This window comes from Lepidochelys kempii, chromosome 5 (genome assembly GCF_965140265.1).
Source record: "Lepidochelys kempii isolate rLepKem1 chromosome 5, rLepKem1.hap2, whole genome shotgun sequence".
NCBI lineage: Eukaryota > Metazoa > Chordata > Testudines > Cheloniidae > Lepidochelys > Lepidochelys kempii.
In genome coordinates, this window is record NC_133260.1 from 52,751,921 (window position 1) to 52,766,017 (window position 14,097).

The 14,097-nt window shown below is 43.4% G+C and overlaps 1 protein-coding gene across 1 annotated transcript; it reads right to left on the minus strand.

Moving 5' to 3' along the window:
* Positions 1-1,385: 1,385 nt before the first annotated feature.
* LOC140911415 (small ribosomal subunit protein uS12) lies at positions 1,386-6,712 on the minus strand. Its single transcript, XM_073344403.1, has 4 exons — positions 6,605-6,712; positions 6,048-6,207; positions 1,898-2,018; positions 1,386-1,579 (listed from the first exon to the last, which is right to left on the minus strand). The coding sequence occupies exons 1-4, from the start codon at positions 6,606-6,608 to the stop codon at positions 1,433-1,435; spliced, it is 432 nt and encodes a 143-aa protein (XP_073200504.1). The 5' UTR covers positions 6,609-6,712; the 3' UTR covers positions 1,386-1,432.
* Positions 6,713-14,097: the final 7,385 nt, after the last annotated feature.

The following is a 14,097-nucleotide window of genomic DNA, read 5'->3' on the forward strand; positions in this document are numbered from 1 at the left end:
CATCAGTGTGCATGGTTTGGTCTCACATTGCAGCATTGCCAACCCTGAGATTCTCCTGAATTCAGGAGCTGAGCGTACCAGAAAAACATCAATATTATAAGACTTACGATAACATCACGAAAGTTACAATACTGATCCCATGAAGGACGGTTAAAGAAAAACCCCCTAAGCCATCTCCCTCGATTATAGCTGAGGGAATTAATTTTGCCCTTGCATATTTTATTCATTCAGCTTCTCCTCTCTTTGCTTCTTTAAATTGGTCAATTGAGTTCATATTTGTTCTGCAACTATATACATTCAAGGCCATGTTCAGATCAAGGTGAGTTGCAGCGAGCCATGCCCTTGTTGCCTGCGGCCAGCACCCTCCTGTTGCTGTAATGCGGGTGAAAGGCCTCCACGAGCCACATACTCAGAGCAGACAACAAAGGTGCAGATGCCCCCAACGGGCTGTTACAGTTAGAGACTGAGACATTCAGGGTTGCAGCAACCACAAACCCTCTGCATCGTGCCTCAGGACCCCACTTTAGTCCTGTAGCTTTACCTTAGAGGACAATGGGCATCCTCACCCTGTGCGTACAGTGATCACAATGCTATAAACATCCATGCTGTTAGACTAGGTGGATGGAGGAAGGACGCTGGTGCAGCTGTTACACCCCAGATACCGCCAAGGAAGTTCAAGCAGAAATAATTAAATCATATCATCTTAAAGAAGCTAGCGACCCTATAAAGATATCCTGATCTGTTATTCGTTTGCCATCTCTAGATTCTTCGGCTTCTTTTTTGTGAGTGTAAAGTTCATGGGGAGGGAAAGCAGGTGAATGTATTAATTTAACAAAATTTGTGGAAGTGTCTCAACCTAAATCTAGCTCCTGCCACTGTAAGTGCCTCTCTCCTCTGATTTAGTAACAGCAAGTGGAGTAGTCATGGTAGATGTAATTCGATCGACATAGTGTCATTGGAAATACTACACTGCTTATGTTGACTGTTACTGGCTTTCAAGAGCTTTCCCACAATGCCCCACACTGATAATACAATTGATGCAAGTCCACCACCTGTGCACACACTAGCAATTTTATAACTGTGGTGGCTGTATACAGATGTAAGTTAGGTCAACGTAATTTTGTAGTGTAGACATGGCTTTAGAGAAGATACTAGATCTAACTGCACGTTAAATTAGGAACATCCACTTTTCTGCATTTATACAGGGAATTTTTAATTTAGTTTAGAGTAAATAAAACCAAATTTCATTTAAAAAATAGTTTCATGTTTTCAGGTACTAGCACAATATTTTAAGTGTCTCAAAAAGCAACAGTACACTCAAAAAATGTTCATCAGAACATGTGCCCCAATATTTCATTGCATGAAGGACTTGAAAAACCACACCATTTATCAAACTGAAGTTTATTAGTAGCCTAGATGGCTCGACAGGAATTTATGATCGTGGTCTCTCTTTCTTGCCTTTGTACAAGGCTAAGAGAGAAACATTGGCTACTTTGACAACCTTGAAGCGGACACCAGGAATGTCACCAACAGCATGACCCTTCCGACCAAAGCCAGCAACCAGAACTTCATCATTTTCCTACAGTGAAAGAAAGGAAGATTAATTGACTGAAAATTGTTTGTTACTAAGTACAAACGAGAACCCAAATATAAAGTTTAAGAATATTTAGAAAAGCAAATTGCACTGGTTGAACAAACCCTTTACATGTAAATGTACTGTAACTGCTCATGTTTTGATTAAGATACTTGAAATTTAAAAATAATATTACTAAGCAGACAGTAATAATTTCCTTCAGATGACCAAGTGCCACTGGACAGATAGGGCCAATAAGGTAACTTTGAGCTGTATTACATGGAGCCAATTCACAACAAAAAGTTTTAGGGATTCATTGTTCACCTCAATGAAGTTCAAGCAACCATCATTAGGAACAAAGGCTGTTATTTTCTTGCCGTTCTTGATCAGCTGGACTCGGACACATTTCCTGATGGCTGAATTGGGCTGCTTAGCCTCTACACCACTGAAATGAAAAAAAGTAATTGCTGTAACTGAAAGTAGCCATCTGCTGGCATCAATTGTATAATGTACATAGTAATCACTAAACTAAAAAATAAATCTCTCAACGTCCTTGCAGCATTTGAAATTGGAGCAGAATGGTATAAAAGAAGCAGTTTCTTTAATAAATGCAACAGAGCTGTAATAAAGAGTCGGCTCTTCAAATTAATACCCGCAGCTCTTTAGAGTGTATCAGCTCTTCTCTTCAGGATCAGCTTCAGAATCCTTCTACCCTCTTTCCCTCTATGTCCATACTATACACCCAACTCTAATTCAGTTTCCACATTCAGAAATAATCATAAAGGAAACTGCTACTTATAATTTTTAAAGGGTTTTGCTCGGTAAAATAATTTAATTTAACACTTTTTTAACCAAAATTGTTAATTTCTGTTTTAATACATCTCATGAAGCCAAACGTCCCTCATCAAAGTAAAAAAACAACAAAAAAAACCCCACTGCATCATTAACTGACAGCATGGCTGAAGAGTCTAAGAAGCTGCATTAAGCCTCCCAATTCTTGGACAATGCAGAGGAGAGCAACAAAAATGATAAAAGATTTAGAAAACTTGACCTATGCATCTGATGAAGTGAGCTGTAGCTCACGAAAGCTTATGCTCTAATAAATTGGTTAGTCTCTAAGGTGCCACAAGTACTCCTTTTCCTTTTGCGAATACAGACTAACACGGCTGTTACTCTGAAACCTGACCTATGAGGAAAAGTGAAAAAACTGGGAGATCTTTAGTATTGAGAAAAGAGATGCAGGAGGAACCTGGTAACAATCTTTATATCTGAAGAGTGATCAATTGCTCTTCATGTCCACTGAAAGTGACACTAGAAATAGCGGGCTTAATCTACAACAAGAGAGATTTAGGTTAGCAATTAGGAAAAAACTAACCATAAGGATAATTAAGCACAGGAATAGACTTCTAAGATGGGTTGTAGCATCTGCATCACTGGAATTGTTAAGAACGGATTAGACAAACACCAGTCAGCTATGGTGTTGGTATACTTGGTCTTGCCTCAGCACAGGGGACTGGACTAGATGATCTCTCCAGGTCCCTTCCCCGCCTTATATGTCTATGTTCCTATTAAAATGGCAGTCACAACCAAAATATACAACTTTTGAATGGACTCAAACTGATGTTACTAACAGCTCCTTTGAAATTCACTCATCACTAAAGATTTTCTTTAACAGCATTTTCTTCTCCTACTAACCTAAGAAGTTCATATTTTCTTTCTGGAGAGCAGCTACTCATGTTGGAGAAATGATACCCCCTTTTTGAAGGGTCAGATACAAAGCATAGCTACTCCCCAGACCAAGCAGATATATTGATTCATATTCTTGGGGAGAAGGAAGTTAGGGAAAAAAGGTAGCAACAACTGCAAACATAGTTCATATTTGTTAAGCACAAGGGAAAACTATGTTAAAACACAGGATTCACAAACAATCCTCTAAATCCCAACTATGGCTATCTAAGAACCACTGGTCTTTCAGGTGTTATGTACAATAATGTTGCGAGGGTACAGTGTGTAAAGTAGACAGACATTTGATGACCCGGACCTAACTGTTAAGTTCAAAGTAGAGTTGGACCTTGCAAAGGGAATTAAAACCAATAGTAAAAGGTTCTATAGTCATATAAATAGGAAGAAAACAAAGAAAGAAGAAGTGGGACCGCTAAAAACTGAGGATGGAGTGGAGGTCAAGGATAATCTAGGCATGGCCCAATATCTAAACAAATACTTTGCCTCAGTCTTTAATAAGACTAAAGAGGATCTTAGGGATAATGGTAGCATGATAAATGGGAATGAGGATATGGAGGTAGACATCACCATATCTGAGGTAGAAGCGAAACTCAAACAGCTTAATGGGACTAAATCGGGGGGCCCAGATAATCTTCATCCAAGAATATTAAAAGAATTGGCACAAGAAATTGGAAGCCCATTAGCAAGAATTTTTAATGAATCTGTAAACTCAGGGGTTGTACCGTATGATTGGAGAATTGCTAACATAGTTCCTATTTTTAAGAAAGGGAAAAAAAGTGATCCAAGTAATTATAGGCCTGTTAGTTTGACATCTGTAGTATGCAAGGTCTTGGAAAAAATTTTGAAGGAGAAGGTAGTTAAGGACATTGAAGTCAATGGTAAATGGGACAAAATACAACATGGTTTTACAAAAGGTAGATCGTGCCAAACCAACCTGATCTCCTTCTTTGAGAGAGTAACAGATTTTTTAGATAAAGGAAACGCAGTGGATCTAATTTACTTAGATTTTAGTAAGGCGTTTGATACTGTGCCACATGGGGAATTATTAGTTAAATTGGATAAGATGGGCATCAATAGGAAAATTGAAAGGTGGATAGGGAATTGGTTAAAGGGGAGACTACAACGGGTCCTACTGAAAGGTGAACTGTCAAGTTGGAGGGAGGTTACCAGTGGAGTTCCTCAAGGATCAGTTTTGGGACCAATCTTATTTAATCTTTTTATTACTGACCTGGGCACAAAAAGTGGGAGTGTGCTAATAAAGTTTGCAGATGATACAAAGCTGGGAGGTATTGCTAATTTAGAGAAGGACAGGGATACCCTACAGGAGGATCTGGATGACCTTGTAAACTGGAGTAATAGGAATAGGATGAAATTTAATAGTGAGAAGTGTAAGGTCATGCATTTAGGGATTAATAACAAGAATTTTAGTTATAAGCTAGGGACGCATCAACTAGAAGTAACGGAGGAGGAAAAGGACCTTGGAGTATTGGTTGATCATAGGATGACTATGAGCTGCCAATGTGATATGGCTGTGAAAAAAGCTAATGTTGTCTTGGGATGCATCAGGAGAGGTATTTCCAGTAGGGATAAGGAGGTTTTAGTACCGTTATATAAGGCACTGGTGAGACCTCACCTGGAATACTGTGTGCAGTTCTGGTCTCCCATGTTTAAGAAGGATGAATTCAAACTGGAACAGGTATAGAGAAGGGCTACTAGGATGATCCGAGGAATGGAAAACTTGTCTTATGAAAGGAGACTCAGGGAGCTTGGCTTGTTTAGCCTAACTAAAAGAAGGTTGAGGGGAGATATGATTGCTCTCTATAAATATATCAGAGGGATAAATACCAGAGAGGGAGAGGAATTATTTAAACTCAGTACCAATGTGGACACAAGAACAAATGGATATAAACTGGCCACTAGGAAATTTAGATTAGAAATTAGACGAAGGTTTCTAACCATCAGAGGAGTGAAGTTCTGGAATAGCCTTCCGAGGGAAGTAGTGGGGGCAAAAGATCTATCTTGCTTTAAGATTAAACTCGATAAGTTTATGGAGGAGATGGTATGATGGGATAACATGGTTTTGGTAATTAAATATTCATGGTAAATAGGCCCAATGGCCTGTGATGGGTTTTTAGATGGGGTAAGATCCAAGTTACCCGGGAAAGAATTTTCTGTAGTATCTGGCTGATGAATCTTGCCCATATGCTCAGGGTTTAGCTGATCGCCATATTTGGGGTCGGGAAGGAATTTTCCTCCAGGGCAGATTGGAAGGCCCTGGAGGTTTTTCGCCTTCCTCTGTAGCATGGGGCACGGGTCACTTGCTGGAGGATTCTCTGCTCCTTGAGGTCTTCAAACTACAATTTGAGGACTTCAATAGCACAGATATAGGTGTGAGGTCTTTTTTAGGAGTGGTGGGTGAAATTCTGTGGCCTGCATTGTGCAGGAGGTCAGACTAGATGATCATAATGGTCCCTTCTGACCTAAATATCTATGAATCTAAGAGAAACCCTGAAACTCTGCCTTTTGTAAAATCATTCAGGGCAAGGGATAGTGAAGAAATTAGGGTTACTTTTTTGCAATCAGTAGAGATGCAGCTAAAATTAACAAAGTCTGCAAATATATTATGATCATATGTTACTAGGTGGAGCAAAACAACCCTACCAGACGATATGCAAATAAACAGTACACGTTCGCGGCTTGTCTCATCAGTATACACTTGGATTTCACGTACACTTTTTCCAGGACAATTCCCTTCGCATGGGAAGCTCCTCCAAAGGGGTTGGCTTTCAGGGCAGTACCCAAGTGGGCCTTCTTGTATTGCTTGTCATGCCATTTCTGATCCCGTCGGTGGCTGCGCAGCTTTCTAGCGGTGCGAAGCCCACGGCACTTACCTAAACAACAACATTTTGCGGGATACAGAAAAACAATCCATCAATGCCGCACGCTACAAACACGAGGCAGCAGCGCCCAGCTAAACCGGATGCAGAATCTAAGCGACCGGGTCAACCTGGGACCCAGAGGCAGATCGTTCAAGTCTCAGGAACGCCCGGAGCTGCTACCCGCCTAACGCCCCCGAGCACCCCCGATGCCCGCCCGCCCCGCAGCGCTGCGATCCCTGGGGGGGGGGGGCGCGGACGGGGAGAGGGGACCGCCGGGCTCGGACCGCCGCGCGTTAAGGGGGATTCGTTTCCTTTAGCAGTTCGGAAAACCGAGCCACCCACTGAGCGCGGCGGCGGCGGCGGCTCCGTTCTCGGAGGCCCGACCTCACTCCCGGCCCCGGGCGCTCACCCATCGCGCTGCCGCTGGCCCAAGCCGCAGAGAGAGAGACCCGGCATGCACCGCGGCTCCTACACGCCGCTGCGAGGACCCCGCGCGAGGCGGCCTGGCCGCGCCTGATGGGCAACGCCGCTCCGGCGCGGAGACAGTCGCAAGATCAATGACGGCGCCGCCGGCAGCGAGAAGGGGCACACCCAGAAGTGGGAGCCGTTGTCAGGGAAACTGCAACTCCCAGGATGCATCGCGCAGCCGCCACCTGCTGTTTTCGGCCTTCCCGTGTGGCATCCCCTTGGCTGTGTGCCCTGCTCCCCATGCTACGGCTGCCCCGGCCTCTCTTCCCTTCCTCTTGGCGGAGCCGCAGTCTCCCCGCACCCAGGTGGCTGCCCCCAGCTGAGGCCCGCCCCCGTGCTGGAGTTGCCAATTTTGTTTGGACCTATTCCTGGAGGTTTCGTCACATGACATCATCTTTAATTAATGATGAATCTTTAATTCCTGGAGACTCCAGGCCAATGCTGGAGGTTTGGCAGCCCTACCTGGTGCTGCTGGGCAGGTGCGATACAGGCAAGGGGCCTGCTCCATTTCTGCGGGCGAATGTGTGTCCTTGCACCCTCCCTCCCAAATTCTGGTGCCTACCTGGGCTCCGTTCTGCGCCCATTGGCGTCAGCAGGAGGCGGCATGTGTGCAGGGTTTCACAGAACCAGGACTGGAAGGGACCTCAAGAGGTCTTCTAGTCCAGTCCCCTGCACTCATGGCAGGACGAAGTATTATCTAGACCGGGGTTCTCAAACTTCATTGCACCATGACCGCTTTCTGACAATAAAAATTACTACACGATTCCAGGAGGGGGGGGACTGAAGCCTGAGCCCACTCAAGCCCCACCGCCCCAGGCAGGGGAGCTAAAGCAAAGCTCAAGGGCTTCAGCCCTGGGCAGGGAGCCTGTAACCTGAGCCCCGCTTTCACATAGCAAGCCTTTGAGTGTGACCCCCCCCTATTAATTAATTTGTTTTATATATTTAACACCATTATAAATGCTGGAGGCAAAGCAGGGTTTGGGGTGGAGGCTGACAACTCGTGACATCCCAAGTAATAATCTCGTGATCTGTTCAGGGATCCTGACCCCTAGTTTGAGAACCCCTGATCTAAATCATTGATGAAGATATTGAACAGAACTAGACCCAGAACTGATCTCTGCGGGACCCCACTTGTTATGCTCTTCCAGCATGACTGTGAACCACTGATAACTACTCTCTGGAAATGATTTTCCAACCAGTTATGCACCCACCTTATAGTAGCTCCATCTAGGTTGCATTTCGGTAGTTTGTATATGAGAATGTCATGGGAGACTATCAAAAGTTTTACTAAAGTCATGATACACCACATCTACTGCTTCCCCCCCATCCACAAGGCTTGTTACCCTGTCAAAGCAGCTAACAGGTTGGTTTGACACGATTTGTTCTTGACAAATCCATGCTGACTTACTTATCACCTTATTGTCTTCTAGTTTGGTCTCATATTGCAGCATTGCCAACCCCAAGCATTCAGAAAGCATGAGCCAAGGGCCCCCAGAATCACGAGGTTGGCTTACAAAGCACACAGTCTCACCAGATAACAACACTCAGATGTCTATTCACCTTCTCATGTTTGTGCCTTTGGGAGGTCACGTTTTCCAGGTTTTCTCCACAACCATAAAGGAAAGAAAGTTACATTTTTTAGGTACAGCTGAGATTCTCACATACCCACTGTCATAATCATACAGCTAAGGGTAGCATAAAATCCCTCCTTTGCCTGTAAAGGGTTAAGAAGCTCAGATAACCTGGTTGTCACCTGACCAAAAGGACCAATAAGGAGAGAAGATACTTTCAAATCTGTGGGGGAAGGTTTTTGTTTTGTGCTTCTTTTTTTTCCTCTCCGGGACAGTGAGGAACCAGGGCAGGGAAAATACATCTCCTAAAGCCATACCTGAACTAAGCATCTAAGATTACAAATTGTAAGTAATAGGAAGGAAATGCGTTAGATTATCTTTTGGTTTAGCTTGTGAATTTTCCCTAGGCTAAGAGGGAAGTTTATTCCTGGTTTTTTTGTAACTTTAAAGTTTTGCCTAGAGGGGAATCCTCTGTGTTTTGAATCTGATTACCCTGTAAAATTATCTTCCATCCTGATTTTACAGAGGTGCTTCTTTTACTTTTTCTTTATAATAAAGTTCTGGTTTTGAGAACCTGATTGGTTTTTAGTGTCCTAAAAACCCAAGGGGCTGGTCTGTGCTCACCTTGTTTACTCTCAAGCCTCCCCAGGAAAGGGGGTGAAGGTGCTTGGGGGGATATTTTGAAGAAACAGGAACTCCAAGTGGTCCTTTTCCTAAATCCTTGTCTAACTCACTTGGTGGTGGCAGTGATACTGTTCCAAGAACAAGGAAGAATTTGTGCCTTGGGGAAGTTTTTAACCTAAGCTGGTAGAGATAAGCTTAGGGGGTCTTTCATGTGGGTCCCCACATCTGTACCCTAGAGTTCAGAATGGAGAGGGAACCCTGACACTCACGGGTCCAGGAGTTGAGTCTACCAGAAAAACACCGATATTATAAGACTTACAATAACATCACAAAAGTTAGCGATACTGAGCCCATGAAGGATGGTTAAAGAAAAACAGCCCAAGCCATCTCCATCTGTTATAGCTGAGGGAATTAATTTTGCCCTGCATAATTTATTCATTCAGCTTCTCCTCTCTTTGCTTCTTTAAACTGGTCAATGAGTTCTTATATGCTCTGCATCTAGACACATTCATCAAGTTAATGTCCCATGTTTGTCTATTCTCAGTGGATGACGCTAATTAACATTGCTGGATTGTTTTCTTTTAAACTTCACTCTGGGGATCAGTTTTTTTTCAAAAGGAGGCCAAGGAACCTAACTAGCCATTTATACATGTAATCATTCCACTTAGAGCAATCTTTTTGTCAGCCTCCTCACCATGCTCTTCATAAGACGAGAGGAGTTCTCGTTGGCTTGCCATCTCTGTGGATCCTTGTCTCCCACATTAGATTTTTGTTGAGTTGCCGTTGAAAGGATGGGTTTATATTTCATTTGCTTCTTTTTAGGGATTGGACTTGGGCTGTAGACAAGCCCAAGGTTTCACACTTGGTAATAATGGGCCATTTCTCTTCTCTGGTGCTAGCTCGTGCCCATGATGTGGGATGCTTCTCCTTTTCAAAGTACTGGTGGATGGGAAATAGAACCACAGATCTGGATTACCTCCACTTTTGTGTGTTTTAGGGAGCAGTGGGGTGCAAATTTGGGTGCCTGCCTTTTCAGTTGTGGTCCCAGTGTGAAACATAGGTTGCCTTTGGTTTATTTCTGATTCAGAAATCAGCTCCTTCAATTTCTGCAAGCCTGAGAGTCCCCATCCTGTGGAGGCCTGTTAGCAAGGAACAGGGGCCAGTCTGTGTGGCGAATACTAAGGGTGGGCTGTGCTATATGTGCATGTTAGAGAGGGTGCTGGCAGAGGGAGGTCCATGGGTGGCTGAGCCTCTCCAAACGGCCCAAATGGCTCCGCCCATGCTCCACCCCCAGGGACTCTCCTGATTCCCAATGGCACTTGTCCCCTGTGGCCGAGCTGGGGCTAGCGGGAGCCAGCCTATGGCCAGGGACTCCAGGTGGCTCCAGGGCTGGTGGTGCTGGGGGCTGCACTGCCTGCCCAGTGCTCAGGGCCACACTGCCTGCCCTGCACGGGGTGTAAGTGTGTGGGAAACAAGCTGCTGAGGGAATGAAGCTGATTTGTGGAGCAATGAATTGACACAGAATCCCAGTTTATGGTGGGAGTGAGAGTTAGGCAGCATGTGCGTAGAATGGTTGGTCAAAAGGAGCCTTTTCCTAGAATTTGTATTAATTTTTGCTACTGTACATTCGGACCAGGTTCTTACATGCTCTTATGTAGCATTTCTGGAGCCGGTTCATTATGTGTAGCAAAACCAGACTTCCTTGGCCCAATACTTATTAATGGAATATAAATAAATTAAGAGCACGCACCTTTTTACAGTAGTCTGTCATCGACTTTGGTTGTAGCATCCTGTTTTATAAACTGTTTGGCTCCCAGCAACCTATTCCCTGGTGTGCCATCTGAGCTGTGTGTCAGGTAATAAATAATCACTTCTAAAGTCTGCAGCCTTGTCAGTAATAGACTGATATGAATAGGGAGAATATGTTAAGGGCTGTTATAATGAGGAAGGTGATTAATAGTTCTCATGTCCACTGAAGGCAGGACAAGAAATAATGGGCTTAATCTGCAGCAAAGGAGATTTAGGTTAGATATTAGGGAAAATTTTCTAACTATAAGGGTAGTTAAGCTCTGGAACAGGCTACCCAAGAGGGTTGCGGAATCCCCATCGTTGAAGGTTTTTAAGAACAGGCTGGACAAACGTGTCAGGGATGGTGTGTTTCCAGTGGAGTTCAGCCCTCTCTGGTATTGTTCATTCAGCCCTTCCGGAAATTACTTATTACTGAAGCTCATAAAAATACTTCTAAGAGCACTTTTTTCTTTGTGTGGATTGTGCAATTTGCATTGAATGCCAGATATTATCAAAAAATTTCCCAGAGGAGGAGGAAATGCCCAGTATTTGCTTTGGAAGGTATTAATCACGACCCGTACTTCAGATTAGTACAGCACAGTGTTAAAGGTAGGTATCATCATCGTATGTCTTAAATGTATAGCCAGTGTAAAAGTCAGTACTGTATACTTTTCAGGAACAAAGTGAAGCTTAATATAAATGAGGTGGAATTGCCTTTCTTCTTGGTTGTGGTTATGCCAAAGCATTTTTATCAAGCAAATGAATACGCAGCCCTCTCTCTACAATCACATGCACCCTTGTAACACAGGGTTCATCATATGCTAAGAAGGCCATTTTCTGTGGCAGTCCAGCTAAAATGTTGGCAGCATATGACTCAGGAAATATAAGGACTAGAAATGTAATTTTTGGCGGGGGGGTGGGGGGAAATCTCACATTTTGGAAACTAAAAGGGCTAGAAGATAAGTTATTGTTTCAGTGAGTACTGACTTAGCCCTGGCTTATCTACTGTTGTTTAGGAATCATTCTCCCACCAAATGCTTCTCCAAAGTCTTGTCTTTATACAAAAGAACAAACTGCTGTAATAGGATACCCAATCTAGTGATTTATATCATACTGGTTTTCAGTTTAGCATTTTTCTTTCACAGCTCCCCCTCCCAAGCCATATGTTGCAGAGCAGTTAGAAAATAGCAGTCCGTGTGTGAAATCTCTGAAAGGTACAAGGGTGAAACCTAGCAGTGTCTTATTTTTTGCTTGAAATAGTTTTGTAAAGAAGGCAGGAGATAGGGATTATGGGTCCTAGAAAGTTTGACAGGTCTATAACTTTAACGGCTGTTCTTATTAATTTTTAATACATATGTGGCCCCTCCTTGTTCCCTCAGTATAATTTAAAACCAAAATCTGGCCCTGCATTTCTTTGCTGCAATGTTTCTTTTATATTTGGGGCCACAAACATCTGTGTGCTTCAAAGAAAACATATATTGTTTTCAGCCAGGCCTTGCATATTAATTTATATCTGCACTTCCTTCTCTCTTTTTTTTTTTTCCATGCTGGGATTCTCACAAAAGAAGTATCTGGGGTTCCCCTAATTGGTAGTAGTAGCTGTACTGAACACAAGCTGGTGGGAGATTTTAAGATTAGTGTACATTCTTTGTATCACTCTAGGAAAAAATAATTAAAGACGGTAAATCCTTGAGCTTAATGGTTGCAGATGCTAAAGCCCCCGGCATAATCTTATATCTAGAATGCATCAGACTGGAGCCCTTAATCAGTCAAGTAGGACTTACTTCTGTGATCACATCAGCAGATATCCGATATTAGCCGCCAAGTAATATGGGATAGTATATATATTCAGCAGATTGGGCCTCATCTGAGGTGGCTTGTGATTGGCCCCCAGTGTGAGTGTGTAAGTGGGGAGGGCCACAAAGAGTCTCTACCTTTTGCTCTGTGCCCAGGGATGGATTGCAGTTTCTGTCTGGAACATGAAGGATAGAGGAAGGGGGAACCTAACCTCCTCCCAGGGGCATCAGCTCCCTAAGTAGGAGAAGAGAGAGGCATGGGGGATTGAGCAAGGGGGAGCCTGGACTTCCCTCAGTCATCAGCAACAGTGGTAGCCTCTTTGGGATGAAAAGGAAGAAACTCTGAGGAGGGAAAGGAGAAGCCCTGTGAGGAGAAGAGAGTGGAGGCACTTTGCTGAGAGGGATTGGGGGGGGGGGGTCAACTCAAAGCTGGAAAAGAAGGCAAAGATTTCTGGGGGAAAGGAGAGAGTGTCCCAAGGAGGTGGGTTGGGGAGAGAAGAACAGAGAAAGGTGGGGGCTCCAGGGTCAGAGATGAAGAAATGGGGGAATGGAGAGAGAATATTGAATAGAGAGAGAGGAGAGCAGAGAAGAAGGGGAGCAAGGAGGAAGAAACAACATGGAAAGAGAGAGAGCAACAGTTGTGGAGAATAAGAACTGGAAAAAATATGAAAGTGATAAAGAATTGGGATCAGCCTTATGATTTGAGGGGTGCTAGACAAAAGTGGGACTCGTAAATTCCTGTAAAAGAGGTTGAGAGAGGGACTACTGAGTTGCCTCTCTGTCTGGTCCTGCAACTGTAGAGGGAGACAGGGTTATCCCTTGCTTTGCAGACGTTGCATAGGACGCAGAGTGTGTAAAAGAGTGGGTTGCCAATTGACCACTTGCTTTGCTTGCACCAGATCATCCCCCACATCATTCCAAAAGATGGCAAGGTTTGAATCCCCGTGGATAAGGCCGCAGGTCCTGCTATCAACCCTGGCAAATTCCCAAGGATCCAAAGGAACTTAGGCATCTCAAATTGGCAACCTCCAAAATGCATCTAAATATCAATTGACAATTCTGTAAATTTTAAAATTAATTATGATTATAAAACCTAGTAAAATAGAAAGTAGAGCACCCACAAATTGATGCCATTTCCCCCAAAAAGAGGTCTTTATCCTCTCTTTATCTTACTTTCTACATCCGTAAATTTGGGATATTTAACTGTTTCTCAAGGGTGTTATGAGGCTTAATTAATTAAAATGTGACCTTCTCAGCTGAGTGTGATTACAGACAGTAAAGTCACATTGTTATTTGAAATCACAGTTTTCATGGCATTTTCAAGGGAGAGGTCAACTAGAACAATGAGTAACCTGTGACTGGCTCTGTTGAGCTTTGAGGTTTTTTGTTTTTTTTTAAATATTATTTATTTTCTTAAAAGACAGCTCACTTCCTAGCTCATTAGGACCCAAGCACTCAGTTCTTTTCTAATCATTCATTAACATGAATAATAGAGTATGTCAGGGAGAGTAGCTTAGAAAAGGCTTTTTATGTTTACATAGTTCATGCCAACTGATGCAGAAGGAAATGTTGCTTCCTATTGGCTGGAGGTGCTATCCATCACATGATATCTGAGAATACAGGCTCTGATCTCTTTGCTAGAACAGATGTGCTTG

Bases quoted from the DNA above. Each gene is read 5' to 3' on its own strand.
- LOC140911415 (XM_073344403.1), bottom strand. The intron at 2,019-6,047 runs GTACGTGAAATC...TTTTCATTTCAG, and splicing joins GGAATTGTCCTGGAAAAAGT to TGGTGTAGAGGCTAAGCAGC. The intron at 1,580-1,897 runs GTGAACAATGAA...CTTTCACTGTAG, and splicing joins GTTGCTTGAACTTCATTGAG to GAAAATGATGAAGTTCTGGT.